The sequence below is a fragment of the Microtus pennsylvanicus genome, chromosome 6 (assembly GCF_037038515.1).
Source record: "Microtus pennsylvanicus isolate mMicPen1 chromosome 6, mMicPen1.hap1, whole genome shotgun sequence".
NCBI classification, from domain to species: domain Eukaryota; kingdom Metazoa; phylum Chordata; class Mammalia; order Rodentia; family Cricetidae; genus Microtus; species Microtus pennsylvanicus.
In genome coordinates, this window is record NC_134584.1 from 26386071 (window position 1) to 26401185 (window position 15115).

A 15115-nucleotide genomic window follows, 5' to 3' on the forward strand; every position below is an offset into this window, starting at 1 on the left:
GGTGCTGGCACTTGGAAGCGTGACAAAGATTAGCTGTTGCAAGCCCTCTGGCTCCTTAGAATGCTGGTGTTTGTCTAAAGTCTCTCTCTCTCTCTCTCTCTCTCTCTCTCTCTCTCTCTCTCTCTCTCTCTCTCTCTCTCACACACACACACACACACACACACACACACACATACACAATTGTACACATTGATTCCATTTTCAAATCATAAAGGCTCCTAAACAGAAACTAATAAAATGTAAATAAATGTAATAATTTCTATAAACTTCTTTCTATCGAGCTGGATATTCTTTTTCCCTGAATTCACATTTTCTACACACAGCTTAAAAGATAAATTAACTAGACTTAAAATGGTGGGTGGGGGTGTCACCCTTCACCCAACTCATTGTCACCTAAGTCCCTGAACGGTTTTCTCACTGCCCTCAATACATTTTCAAATGAGATAATTCAGACAGTTTGTTATATCCTTTGTTATTTCCTTAATATATCCTTTGATTAGCCTTGATCTCCAGGACAGAGATCAGGTTGATTTATGGTATCCCCAGCATGTAGCCTGGCACCTCTTAGGTCTCCCAAAATATTTGCTAATAAATACAATGAATTTGAATGAACAGAGTATAATAAGTCCGTTTTGTGCCCTTCACTGCCTACTTTGCTTAGATCTTGGGACTACCTTTCCCAGGTTCCTTTGTTCTTTGGCTTCTGGGTATATTTGCCCAACAGCAAGCTTTGGTGAAAAGCTAGGGAGGAAGGGAAAACATGTATAATCCAATTTTCTTCATACCAAGGTATTTTTGGCATTGACTGTACACCCACCGTGAACCTACCTTCTAACAGCCACACTGGACCGCTGGATTTCCTTAACTCCCCAAAGCCATTGTTCCCACAGCCCTAGATGTGACCCTGGCTCCTTGATTCTGCTCATATTGGGGTGGCCTCACTATCTCTGTTCTTTATCGCCAATGTAATCCTCTAATTAAATTTACTGTTTTAAAGACTAACTTCAAGTAGGTCACATTTTCCTTACTGGACCCTAATAAAAATCCTTGGTAGGAAAAGTATCTTAGAAGTCCCTGATCTCCAGAAAAAGGGAAGCACACATCACTAACAGGCTACTAACATTACTTTTATACATTTATTCTTTAAATTCACAACCTACCAAAAACAACGTCTCTTTCACTTTGTGTAATCACCTAAACTCAGAAATCAGCGTCAAAGCCAGCTCCTCTGATTAGCCACAGATCTTAACCAATTTGCATTTATCTTTTCCCTAACCACTCCACTGAACAGATTTTTTTTTTCTGAGAACATATGCTAACAATAACAATGGTTTTAAAAAGACTTGTTTGGTTTATATCTCTTAGAACAATGCCACTTGTAATGGTCAGTCCGTCTTTTTATGTATGTGGGTGTTTTTCCTGCATGTCTGTCTGTGCACTACATGCATACCTGGTAATGATGGAAGCCAAAAGAGAGTGGTGGAGCCTCTTGACCTCAACCCTGTTGAGGGCTGCCATGTGGGTGCCGGTTCCTCTGAGCCATCTCTCCACCCCAGCAATTGCTAATCATGATTGCCAACAGGACTGAGTTTAGAAGTCCCCAGGAGACTAGTGAAGCATATTTCTGGGTGTGCTGGTGAGGACATTTGCATACGGGATTAGATCATGAGGACTTTCACCTGAATGGTTTAACCCCCTGGTGGACTGATAATATGGATAGCCAGCCTCTTGGGAGGCAGTGGAGCTGTGGAAATGGAGCCTGATTGGAGATGTTTGGTTGCTGGTGTAGGAAGGCCTCCTGGGGGGGGGGGGTTACTTCATGCCTTGGCCCCTCCTATTGTCGCTCCATCTGCCCCTGCATGCCATAATCCTTGCCTTGCCTTGATGGTCTGAAACTTAGCAAAAGTAAACCTTCTCCGGTATTACCTGTCTCAAGTATTGTGGTCACAATAGTAAGCAAAAGCATCAGAAATTAAGCAAGGTGAAGCCTTTGAGTTGTACATTACATACAACTACTTGGATGCTTTCTAGAAATGCAAATGTGTAGGTATCACCCTTGGCCCACCGTATCAACTTTCTGGGAGCAGGGCTCAGATTCTGTGTTGGCAGATTCCATAAATGGTGTCTTTGAACTAGATATAAATACTACAGTCATTACCCCAGGCGATCATGGCTTAGTGAACAACTTGTAAGCCATAATAAAAAGTAATTTCTATGCTTGGACACAAAAGCAGAGTACATTGGGAACAGAGCAAGGGCCCTAACAGAAAGAATGAACAACTTCTGAGCTTTTACAATATGTCAAGTACTTCCAAAGTATTGAATCAGACATCACATGGGAGAGTAAAATTTGAGCACATGACCTTTCTGACATTATAGCTCACATTCACTGTGCAAAACCATCCTAGGGTTGAGAAGGGAGGAAGTTGGACAAAGAAGGCTGCATTTGAGTCAACATGGCTTTGCTGACCAAGCGGCAGGAACAAAAGGTGTATTGTTTGTCCCAGAAAATGATGCAGTGCACGGAAGCAAGAGATACAACATGCAGACATTTGAGTTGGTCCAAATGGCTGCAGAGCAGGAGCTAAGGATGGGATTGGTGACCTAGGCAGCTTTTGTTGTTGATTACTGTTATTCCTGCTATTAAGATTATATTTTACCCCATAGGAGAAAAATGCACTATTGCAAAATTTTGCATGCCTAAAAGGCTAGTCTTGCATCAATTACCAATACGGTGATATGACAGAAATAAGAGCGAAGTAGTGGTATCAGAAGTGGAGACAAATAGACAAACAGCAGTCACCTGTTGGGAGGGAGTTCTGTTGAGGTGGGGGTTGGAGGGGGGAATGAGGGGTAGATATGCTCAAGATACACTGTTTATGCAAATAAAAATTTCAAAGGATAAATACATTTTTTTAAGAAAAAGAGCATTTTAAAGGAGTTGGGACGCCATTAAGTGATGGAGGGGGTGTTAAGCCGCTATAGAAATGTGAACTCTAGCACTGAGCAAGGAAAACCACGATGCTCTGACCCAAGACCAAGGCTGACAAAGCCATGAGCATCTTTTGAAGTTGTAATAGAGATGCCCAAAGATGAGGTGCCCACTTTGCTCCTGAAGTTTATCTTAGTCATGGCTCTCACTGAGGGGCAGGTCAGCGTTAGGATGTCTTCTTTGCACTGATTGGTCTCCATGTTGTCTGTGGAATACCTCCTGACTTGCCTGCTTAATTAAAGCTGCTTATTGTGATTTTCGAGAGGATAAGCAGAAGGACTTCTGGGGCAGACAGAGACATGATCAGTTCAGAGGCAGACACTGGTGGGAGGAGCTTAGCAGACTTTCATTGGATACAGGGCAGTTAATTGCCAGGTGATGGAGAAGGCCACCCGGCTACCCCCACACAGCCCAGCATCCAGCACACTGATCTGAAGCAGGGTTTTATGAAGAAAACTTAAGACCATTTGCTAACATCTGAGTTCAAAGACAAGGAGGGAATGAAAAGCCTATTAAAGGGTATGCGTTTTTTTAACAATAGTGTCCCAATATTTCAATGCGCCAGAAAATTCTATTTAATGACATTTAAAGGGCTTCCTAGAACGCTTTTACAACTTAAAAACACTGTTCACATCCAGGTGAAAAAAAAAGCTTTATTTATTAAAATTATATTAATCCATTTAAAATATACCAGTTATATTTCTATAAGAGCATTAATACCAATGAATCATGTTATCAAGTAAATTGAAAGGCAGAAAAGCCATGACAAGTTAATATTGGTACACACACAAAAATATTCCTCAATCAGAGGCTCTGGAGCGCGGCTTCAGAATGCAATCGTTACTCTGTAATCAGCCTTCAGCTGTGTCTTGATTGGAATACTCAGATCACTTCATTGCTATTCATCCGCATTTCCACGCACACCATGGGTGTCATTCTCCAGTGTAACAGCGTTCAGATTCCCTGGAGCCATGCAAGTCAGAGGCGGGCTTTGGGCTTCGTATTCCCAATGACTCCATCTGAGCACAGCTGCTTGATCTCATCTGGACTGAACCCAAACTCTCTGAGAACCTCTTCGGTGTGCTCTCCTACAAAAGCGTCCCTTTTGGCAGAAGGGACGCCTGGGGTTCTGGACAGGAGAGGCGCAGGGCGGGGGCTTGTGTGCTGCTCCTCGTCCCTGACAAATGAGGCGCGCTCCCTGTTGTGACTGTGGTGGACGGCCTCCTTAACCGACAGCACCGGGGTCACACAGGCGTCTGTCCCGTCAAAGATCTGGCACCACTCGGCCCTGGTCTTCTTTGCAAACACATCTGCAAATTTCTTCTTCATTTCCGGCCAATCAGCCATGCTCATCTGGTTGGGGAGTTCATCAGACTGGAGTCCAAGTCCTGAAGGGAAATGCAATGTCTTAGGTTATTAGGCTCTGGGCGCAGCAATAGTCAGTGAGTCCACCATGACAACCTAAATCAGAGTTTCTCAAAGGACTGGCAAGGAAAAAACTAACCAGTTTGAAGCTGGAGCCAATGGCTGCAGTAGGCAGGGATGGGGCAGTGACAGCTCAAAGCAAGCCCATCATTGTCAAGAGTTTTTACCGACAATTTCAGAAAGGGAGTCTGTTTTCAATGATCTAGTTTCCAGAAATTGACATCTTTCCTGAGTAGATTTTTTTAAAAAAGAAATTTCCTCAGGATAGCTTTATCTGTCTAGTTGAATTAAGGTAACACGATACTTCATATAAAAATACAATTTTAAATATTATACCTGACTATCACTGCTAACAAGAAAATAGGCTCAGGATAAGTGGTAAGCACAGGGCTGGGCTGTAGCTTTGTAAGTAATATTCCTTTCTCTTCACCTTAAACTAAAAGCTCAAAGGTTTTTAAGGTAGCCAAAGTCTAGGTGAAGGTTTTTAGACCTCACATTGGTGTGAAAATTTGCCAAACAACTATTATTTCTCATTGTCGGTGTTCAATAAATTATATGGAATATTCAACAGCTTATTATTTTTAAAAAGCCATGGGTTCGAGGAGTTTCCCAACTGTATAGTCTCATGTAAGTGTTCGGAGCCCATTAAGCTTCGCTGTTCAGCAGACACATCCGATGCATCTTTGTGAGTTTGTCTACAACACTGCCCCAAGTGAAGGAAGAGCCACTTTACAATCTCACTTTCCTTCTTAAAAGTGAGGTTTTACAGCTGGGCGATGGAGTGCAAGCCTTTAATCCCAGCACTTGGGAGGCAGAGGCAGGCAGATCTCTGTGAGTTCGAGGCCAACCTGGTCTACAAGAGCTAGTTCCAGGACAGGCACCAAAAAAGATATAAAGAAACCCTGTCTCAAAAAAAAAAAAAAGGTGAGATTTTACCTAGCTTAGCTGAGCACTAAGCTAACTGGGCAGACTTCAGTGGTTACACTTACAAGTAACACAGATTAAGTTAATGAAATTCATTAGAAACAACAAACCCGCAGAGGAACAGAATGCCATATTAATAAAGAGAAATGAACAGACTTCTAAGACACCACCAAATATATTTACAAAGGCATTAACAGGGCCATACAAAGACAGGAAAGAAAGGTCAGAAGAAAACAATTGAATAAATATCTTAAAAGTTTCAAAATTTGATGAAAACCCCTAACCCACATGTGTAAGAAACTACTCATCAAAGAAGGAATTCAAACTACAGAGCATCACTGAGATTACAAGGCAAGTAGCCCAGGTAGACAGACTGGGAAGCTTAATGTGGTTAAAGACAGTAATATCCTCAGATCAGAGCTTACCCTCAACAGAACCTCGGTCAAAACCTCAGCTATGGGTTGGAGAGATGTCTCAGTGGTCAAGTGTTGCCACAGAAGCAGGGAGAGCTGATTTCAAATCCCTGGGACCCACATACAGCCACGGAGTAGTGATATCTGGCTAATCCCGGAGCTCCTACAGTGAGATGAAAGGCCTGAGGATCCCTAACTGTGTCAGCCAGTCTGGCATTTGCGGCAGCGAACAATGAGAGAGACTCTGTCTCAAGCAAGGTCTAAGGCCAACACTGGCCCCCAAGGCTGTCCTTTGAACTCCTCACAAGTGCCAATGCCCACACTGCCCCCCACATGCCCACACTGCCCCCCACAAATGCCCACACTGCCCCCCACAAATGCCCACACTGCCCCCCACAAATGCCCACACTGCCCTCCACAAAATGCCCACACTGCCCCCCACAAATGCCCACACTGCCCCCCACAAATGCCCCACTGCCCCCACAAATGCACGTGCACACATATATCATGCACGCAAGCACATTTAAGAAAAAGCAAATACCTTGTTTGCTGAAATTGACAAACTGATCCTAAACTTTACATGGAAATCCCAACAGCCAAGACAATGCTGAAGAACACACACCTCTCAGTTTCGAACCTACTACAATAATCAAGACACAGTGACATAAAGACAGACAATGCAACAGAACTGAAAGTTAGGAGTAGAGTACTCTCCTACCATGTGGGAAGACCTGTGCTCTAACCCCAGTTCTGTCAAATGAAAAGAGGAGAAATAAACCCTTACATGTATGGTCACCTGACTTTAAGAAGGATGCAAATATTATTCTATGCAGAAAGAACTGTCTTTACTGGGGAAACTACAGATCCCAATGCAAAAAAAAAAAAAAAAGGAGTTAAATCCTAACTCACCTTGACCGTAGACATTAATTCAAACTGCACAAAGGCGAAATGTGAGAACCATCCACCAACGCAGCCTTCATAAGAAACCCCGGGTGAGACTGAATAACTGGGAGTTTTCTGTACTGATTTCTGTGCAGTGTTTACCAGAGGATAAGGGGAAATGTACCAAGACGGCTTTCAGTGAAGTTACTAGTGCTCAAGAGAAGCTGTGATTGTTTAAGAGTTCAGCTTTTTCACTGAAAATATCTTCACTTTGAAATGTGGATGTTGATGAGAAACAACAGACTAAAATTTACTTAGCCATTTAACGGTATTTTCTGTAGACGATACATATATTATATACACATGGCTGTTATGTGATGTAAAGGCCTCCGTGCTGTACCCTTGCTGCTTTTTCAGGGCTCTGTGGACAAGACATTATGCACTGACCACTGACCCTTCTTCATCTAGCATTACTCAGTCTAAAATTCTGAAGTAAGCCTTTAAACATAGTTTCAATTTCTGCTCTATATTTTTATCGACTATACTTGAGTGTAAGTTAATAATATGAATATAAAATGCTTTGGGATGTCTATAAAGGCAACCAGGACAGGTACATACAGATCATATGTAGCAGTGTCCTGCATTTAGAGAGCCACTAACAAGGAAATAATGGTACTGCATCGGCTTTTTACACAACTGAAAAATCCCCAAACAGACATTAATTCCACTTTTAAAGGACTGGCACCCATAAAGTGTTGTTCTTCAAAGATGGGAAGAACAGCATGTTTAAGTTCTTTTCTGTGACTAACTCAACACATTGGGCTGTGGGGGGTGTGTCACTCAGCCCTCATTCGAGATGGTAATTAACAGACAGTAGACAGTGACCTCACTGTCTCTCAGCCCTGCCTGGGATGGATGTCCTTATCAAATGTCTCCCCTCAAAGCTCAGGGGGCAGTGCTAAAGGTGAGGCAGAAAGACTGTAAGAGCCGGGGGGGAGGGGGGGCTGGTGGCTCCAGCGAAAATGGCGTCTTCCAGATACGACAGGGTGATGTACGTGTGAACTCACAGAGACTGTACTGGACAAAATTCCAGCACTGAGAAGGGGAAGCCAACACAGGTCCCACTGCCCTGAACCAAGAAGGTAAACCTGTGACTGATACCTGCTGGAGAGGGAAAAGCAGTTTTCTCTAAGGAAGTGGCACTGGGTATATGCACTACAGGGCAAGTCCCATGTCCAGGGGGGTAGTTGTCCAACACGAAACAAACTCGGTGGTGTGTGTGTGTGTGTGTGTGTGTGTGTGTGTGTGTGTGTGTGTGAGCATGTGTGTGCGTTGGTTTTTGTTAGTTTTGTTTTATTTTTGAAACAAAAAAGAACAAAAAGGTGGTTGGGAGAGATGGTGGGGAGAAACTGAGAGGACTTGAGAGAGGGAAAAGAATATGATCAAAATATAAATATGCTGTATAAAAATTTTTAAATAGTAAAATAATTTTTAAGTAATAAAAAAGACATACAAAATAAAACGGAGAACAAATGAAGAAAGCACTGAACCTGAGCCTCTAGTCTCTGCATGCGTTTACCTATGGTACCACGTCTGAACCTGAGCCTCTAGTCTCTGCATGCGTTTACCTATGGTACCACGTCTGGCCTGGTGTTTCCATGCCTTCACATGCCTGTCTCTACTTCCTGAGTTGCTGGGGTTACAGGTATCTGCTATCATGGTCAGTTTTACTTCAGAGTATATCTAAAACCACTTAATGAGTCGTAGTTGGACCTTTAAACTGAAACAGTTCACATAACTGAATAATTCCAGTTCAATTATTTCACAAGGGAAGAAGCAATCCCAAATTCCCCCAAATAGTGGGTGACATGCCACAAAGATAGGATCTCACAATAAAGGGAAATTTCCAAGATATCAAGGGACAGTGACATTGTTCAGCTGCATCTCACTCACCAAAATCTCTCTGTGCTCAGGTGACTTTACCACACCTTAGTAAAGTGATATCAATCAAGGAACAGAAGCCAAGAGAACCAACATACCTCTTCCAGGAAGGATAAGGAAGGTCTGGGTACATGAGGAGGATACACATCCATCCAGTGTCATGAGCAGCTGAGGCATCAGCTCTCCCATTAAACGGATTGTTAATGTTTCTTAAGTCCTGAGTTATTTTATAGAGTAGTAAAATTATCTGTCAATTTAAGAAATTGACAGGGAAAATGCCCCCACAACACGTTGATGGCTATGGTTACATTAACTAGAAAGTTGGACGTAAAAAGAACAATAACAAAAAGACATCATGGAATTCAAAAGGTCTCACAATCAAGACTAAAGAACTCACAGTAAAGGGGGAACAGGAGGCCCCTTACCTTTGACCAGCAGCTGATAGAACTGAGGCTCTATTGCACCAACAGCCATGAACTCCCCGTCTGCTGTCTTGTAGGTTGTGTAGAAAGGGGACCCACCATCTAACAGGTTTTGTCCTCGAGGCTGTCCCCACAGCATCGTGTGCTGAGTCTTCCACAGGAAAGAACTTAAGTAGGCTGTTCCTTCCACCTTTAAAGAAGCAAGACACTTTAGGTTGCAGATGCTTAGGGAAGTATAAAGGAAGGATGATTTAGGGTTTTCAATATTTATGTATCTGCCTATTTTACAAGGCATGGCAATTATATCTAACCATACGATTTCACTGATATTTCTGGAGGTTTCTTTGTGCTACTGGGGCTTCAGGGCAGTTCTGGAGTGGACCTAGGGCCTTGCACGAGCTCAGCAATTACTCTCCCCTAAGCTATGCCCTCAGCTCTCTGTTTATTTTTAACTTTGGACAAGGTCTCACTAAGTTGCTCAGGTTGACATGATTGCAGCCCAGTCACAGCTGCTATTCTCCTGCCTCACCTTCCTGAGCAGCTGGGTTACCTGTGCTATCTGGCCTTATAGTCTAAAAGTTTTAGAGTTCTAATGATGCCAGTGGCCGAGGAAGAGCCTCTTACCCTGAGGTTACCCACAGAGGGTTCCTTTCCAGCAGTGAGCATGGAATTCCTCATCTGCTGGCCATGAAACAAATGCAAAACAGTCTCTGGATACAGTCCAGTTTTCCCTTCCAGCTTAAACTCTCAGATGCACCGAATCATGGCAGTGGCGTTTGTCATTGCCAAACACAGTCCTCCTATAGCCAAATGATAAGGGCTACTTATGCTCATGTAACCAGCCTAGCCACAGGCGATGCTTCTGTGGGGTTAGGTCAGCATTCTCATATTTGTATGAGGACATTAATGAATGGCACATCGATATACATATGCACATAAGTATGTCACTGCTTTAACTGAACTTTATGTTTATCATTTAATGCTTTAATCCCAAGAAATCAGAGACCGAGTCACACTCATTACAAAAGCTTTTCCCTCTCCTTTTGCATAAATTTGAGCTTGTTATTAAAACACTCTAAAGGAAAACTACTGTTCTACACAGATCTTAATTTGGGCTTGCTCATACCAAACCCACTACAAAAAGGGCCGGCTTTCTCCTCAGGCCTCACACCTGACAGACGGTTAGTGGAGCAAATACTAAGCAAACTGGGTTACCTGAGCGGTGGCACTAGCAGTTCTCGTGGGAAGTTCAGAATACTGATCATCTGACTTTCATATTCAGGCCAAAGAGGGCGAAAAGTTTTCAGGTTCCAGACTGAACCAACCTTGTAACAAAGTCTTTCCGCTGGGCTTCCTTGTAAGTGAGACACACTTAGCATCACAGGAGGCCGCAGGAAGAGACCTAGCGCCAGCGATCCTCATCGTATGGTGAGGCCCAGCAGTGGCTACCCCAGCATGTGTCCCCTACTCGCTTTCTCACATGCCACGCAAGCTGCTCAGACAAGAGCCTAGGGCACAGAGAAGGGCAGCCCCGACTACCACCACTGTCATCATGTGGGCCAGCAGTCCACAGGCGGTGCACAACGCCAAGGTCAGGTGCACTCCAAACAGAGAGCCGATACAACAAAATCGACCTTTGCCACAGTTATATTAACCCCACGGGTTTTAGGGCAAAGCACTGTGAAAAAAATAAAAAACAGGCCCCATTTCACTTCAAGTCCTCTGGGACCAAGCATTCTGTTGCCCAACAAGGAGCTACTGGCCTGTCGGGAAAAGATATCTGGCTTACCTTAGTCAGTGTCTACAAATCTTACAGGGCTGAGGACATGATAAATGAGGTTTACTCAACCCGTTGCCTTCAGTCATTAACCAACAATTATGATTGCCTAATGTAAGTACGAATCCCAAGGAAAGTTTGTACTTACTTGGACCGCACCATTGTCTAATAATTAGGGAAGTCTAATTAGATACATTCTGATGAAAAGCGAAAGCATCTTCTACTTACAGTTAACTATAAACAGTCAATTACATGCAGCAAACTATGATCCCCTATAATCCTAAGGCCACATGTTTGTTCTTGGTCCATTCCTTTTGGATGGCACGCACTGTGCCCGCGGCGGGCAGTAGAGGAAAGCTTTTGAAAGCCTGTCTTGGGTTAAATTGTGCTATGGTTCTGTCTCTGAATCTTTCTAGCCAGCCTTCAAAGAATAGTATCTGGAGCCTTCAAATTTTCAATAGCCAATGGGAATGAGCCTATCGCCCTTGGGTTGTGCGGCTCCCAGAGAGGTAGCCACATGGCACTCAGTGATACAATATGAACTGTTTGCCGCTGTTGCTAGCTCATGTTGAGGCTGTGTGATGACGGGGCCAGGAGCCAGGGTTAAACGGTAAACTTCACATTATGCCTCCCAAAATACACAACAGAGGGACCAAAAGGACAAGATGAGCTGTGCCCATGACAGAATCACAAAAAATAGGCATAGTGCAGGGCTGGATATGATACACCCACGGGGAGAAGAAAGCAGTCAACCAAGGCTTCAAGGTGAGGAGGTGCAGTGGACATGGACTCTGTAAAGGTCACCTAGTGACCCAATCCAATTTACATTGTTCAATCATTAAAACCTGAGGTGCTCACAGGCCTTCCTTTGACCCTCTGGCCATTAGTGTTCTCTGGGCACTGTCTGACTTTGGTCTCCATGACAATAGTCCCTTCTTGTTCTAGACTTACCCTTCCTCCACCATTGTCTCTCCTCTTCTGCCTACACACTGCAGACAGAACAGCAGTTTGTCCCCTCCCCAAGGGACCATGGACTCTCCCACTTCATTCCCAAATGACTGCAAATCTGTCACTAGCCCCTACTTGGGTATTCCCCCTGGACATCAAAAAAAACTCCTTCAAGCTTTAAATGCACAAAACTAAATTCATTTTCCTGTAGAGGGCGGGAAGAGACAATCACAGATCCTTAGAGAGTCAACTGGGGGCACCGCTGACACACCACACAGTGATGAACTAACCCCCAGGCAACTCTGACAAGTTGACATGTTATTCCTTGACATGGTTGGAATGTGACCATCCAAGAGGCCTGCAGAGCTAGGAGGAAAGAAGTCAACTGCCAGCCTGGGCTCTGCTGCTTCGTGCCATCAGAGGGCACAACAAAGGAGGGCACAGGGTCTCCAAGCTGCCCTCTGACCTCCAGATGTACTCTGACACACTCACACAAAACAATTAAATGAACGAATAGGTTTAAAGTGCTGGCACCATAGGCAGCTTCGAGATAGCATTCTAAAGCATACGGCGGGTGGGAGGGGGCATTTGAAAGAAAAAGATACCTTGTTAGGCATGGTGGCACACACCTTTAATTCCTGCATGTAGGAGACAGAGGTAGGTGGAACCCCATGAGAAAAAGGGAAAAAAAAACCCTCTTTGGTCCCTTGAATATTAAACTTTATTTATTCCTTGTCTTATTCGGAGAGTTTCTGAGGCAATCATACATCACAGGGCAGCCCCACCATCACCAGCCCACCACCCAGTTAATACTCACCATGTTCGCATCAATGACCTGACCCTGGCCAGAACGTGTGCGTTCCAAGAGAGCGAGCACAATGCCCAGTGTGCACATGAGGCCACCACCACCAAAGTCAGCCAGGAGATTCAACGGTGGGTATGGGTTCTCCCCACTTTGGCCAATCTTTGACAGAACACCTGCGCCATGGACAACAAATTGAATGCCCCTTTTAAATAAACACACGAGCATCTTCGAGGGATAACCGATTTTTATAATCATCGACCTAAGTGAAAATGGTACACGGTGCTCTTCAAACTATGAATCCATTTGGCTTTACTTTTCCTCTGCTAAACTGTCCTAGAGTCAGGCGGGGTGGCACAGCCCCGCAAACCCCGCATTCAGGTGACTGAGGCAAGCAGATCTAGATTTTTAGCCTGGGCTATACAGCAAACTCCCCCAGCAAAATACATAAATGAGTAAAAACAAGAAAATCACTGCAACTGACATTTTTAATATCTTATTAAGGTTCTCACTAAGTTTAAGAGAAAAAAAATTACTGTCAATTTGTTTCCTGGCTTTAAAGCAGTACAATACACTTTCATGTTTTATCAAAAAAAGATGTAAGAAAAACAGAGTCTGGCCATTCTAACACATGTTCTCACAGGCATGGATTCCAATGGAGTGATGGAGAGACCTGAAAACTGTGGGCTTTTCACAGAAGTCTGAAATGGTGGCTCAAAAGGATTCTTGGTGAGGGAATATAAGAATCAAGCTTCACCAACTTTCCCAAAATGTAGAACGGGCATCCATCTTATTACCTTGTTCCTCACCCCTCGTAGGTGCCTTTCTGAAAACTGACTTCCCAATCGTAGAAAACAGGTGTTACTAGTGATTATCACCCATCAAATGAGCTGTGTGGGGGGGGGGCACGGGTAAAGCTTTAAAATGACAGTTCTAGGAACTCAAATCAACCTGTTTTCAACAACCACGTTCTCTTTTGTCAACAAGTATTTCTATCTTTACACTTTAAAGTTCTTGCTAATCAGGGCTGGGGGCTAGAGAGATGGCTCAGCCATTCAGAGTGTGTGCTGCTCCAGTAGAGGACTCCAGTTCAGTGCCCAGCACCCACACAGAAGGGCTCACAACAGAGATCTGTGACCCTAGGTCCAGATGCTCCAGGACCCTTTTCTGGCGTCCAGAGGCATGTACGCTCACACTCATATATCCACATGCATACAGACAATGAAAAAAATAACGAATAGTTTTTAAACCCTTGTCAATCAACGGAACTGCACTTCCTGATGTTGAAGCCAATCCCAAGGGTTTTCAAAAAGCAGTTCCCACATACCTGACAAAGCCAAATAGTTGATGTCATGGCCAGCTGCCTTGGAGAAACTTCCCGACTGGCCAAATCCACTCAGTCTGGCATAGATGAGCTTTGGATTGTCTTTCAGTAGGGTTTCTGGCCCAAGCTGAAGCTTCTCCATGACACCTTTAGAGAAAAGTCATCAATTGTTTGGGGGGTTTTGTTTTTAAAGAGAGCACGAGACAGAGATAATCCCTTCTACAGGGAAAACTAAAAGTGTGCTCATGCAAGTAACACTAACAAGAGCTGCTGTAATTTTGATTAAAGCTGTCATAATTAAGAGTCATTTGGACCACCCTCATCTTCAAATGGGGCACTTTAATGCTATGATATAATCCTAAATGTTACCGTTACTGTCCTCAGATATGCCTGTGAAGACTAAAAGTTGTTACATATAAATACACCTGGTGCCCCGTCCCCACTCCGTTCATTGTCCATCTTCCACCAGGCAGTGTCACTAAGAGTGTTTAGCAAGAGTGGCTAAATCCGGGATCGATGGAAACACAGGTGCATGGGATACTCTGGACTAATAATACAGGAGGAAAGACCATTTTTAAATGGATGGAGAAAGACTTGACTCGGTTTGTGACAGTTGCAAATGCCTGTGGACAGCCAGATGGGGGTGTACGTCACCAAGTATGCAAGTCTACAGCTCGAAAATGGTGTCTGTAGAGCATTCAAACAGTGTCTTTGCAAGGCCCAAAGTAAATGAAGTGATCTTGAAGTCGGAGTTTAGGAATATCATCATTCAGGGAAAGGTAAGCACGGACTGTGGACAGCTTTAGAGCACATAGGCATACCAACATGTCAAAGGGTCAGTGGCAATATTCCAATGAGTTGGAGTCTCAAACGGTTCAAGGCCCCCAGAGAATAAGGGCAGATGTAGAAGAGCTTTTAGAGTCCAAAAAAAAAAAAAATTAAGCAAATTAAAAGGCTAAGGAACCAGAGAGGCTCAGAGTAAGGAGCCAGGAGAGAACTCGCGGCGCGGCTCACCGCAGCGGAAGGGCTCCAGCAGCACGTCCGCGCTTGCGCACAAGCGCCGCAACACGGCGGCTCCGCGCGGCTGCTTCAGGTCCAGCACGAGCGAGCGCTTGCCCCGGGCCAGGAGGCTCACGTCCCCCCCGGACCCCGGCCGGTCGACGCGCACCACCTGAGCTCCGAAGTCCGCCAGGATCATCCCGCAGAACGGCCCGGGGGCCAGGCCCGCCAGCTCCAAAACCCTGATGCCACGCAGCACCATGGCC

At 44.4% G+C, this 15115-nt stretch overlaps 1 protein-coding gene across 2 annotated transcripts; it reads right to left on the bottom strand.

Moving 5' to 3' along the window:
• Window positions 1–3631: 3631 nt before the first annotated feature.
• Amacr (alpha-methylacyl-CoA racemase) lies at window positions 3632–15111 on the bottom strand. 2 transcript variants are annotated; one of them, XM_075975881.1, is made up of 5 exons: window positions 14865–15111; window positions 13854–13997; window positions 12542–12702; window positions 9003–9189; window positions 3632–4380 (listed from the first exon to the last, which is right to left on the bottom strand). In XM_075975881.1, exons 1-5 carry the CDS (start codon window positions 15109–15111, stop codon window positions 3971–3973), a joined length of 1149 nt encoding a protein of 382 aa, XP_075831996.1. In that variant the 3' UTR covers window positions 3632–3970. The 2 variants fall into 2 exon arrangements, with proteins under 2 accessions (XP_075831996.1, XP_075831997.1); XM_075975882.1 differs by lacking the exon at window positions 12542–12702 and having other exon boundaries at window positions 4227–4380.
• Between the last annotated feature and the right edge of the window lie 4 nt (window positions 15112–15115).

Bases quoted from the DNA above. Each gene is read 5' to 3' on its own strand.
- Amacr (XM_075975881.1), bottom strand. From the start codon at position 15,111: ATGGTGCTGCGTGGCATCAGGGTTTTGGAGCTGGCGGGCCTGGCCCCC. The intron at 12,703-13,853 runs GTATGTGGGAAC...TCCATGGCGCAG, and splicing joins CAACTATTTGGCTTTGTCAG to GTGTTCTGTCAAAGATTGGC. The intron at 9,190-12,541 runs GTGAGTATTAAC...GCTTCTTTAAAG, and splicing joins AGGTCATTGATGCGAACATG to GTGGAAGGAACAGCCTACTT.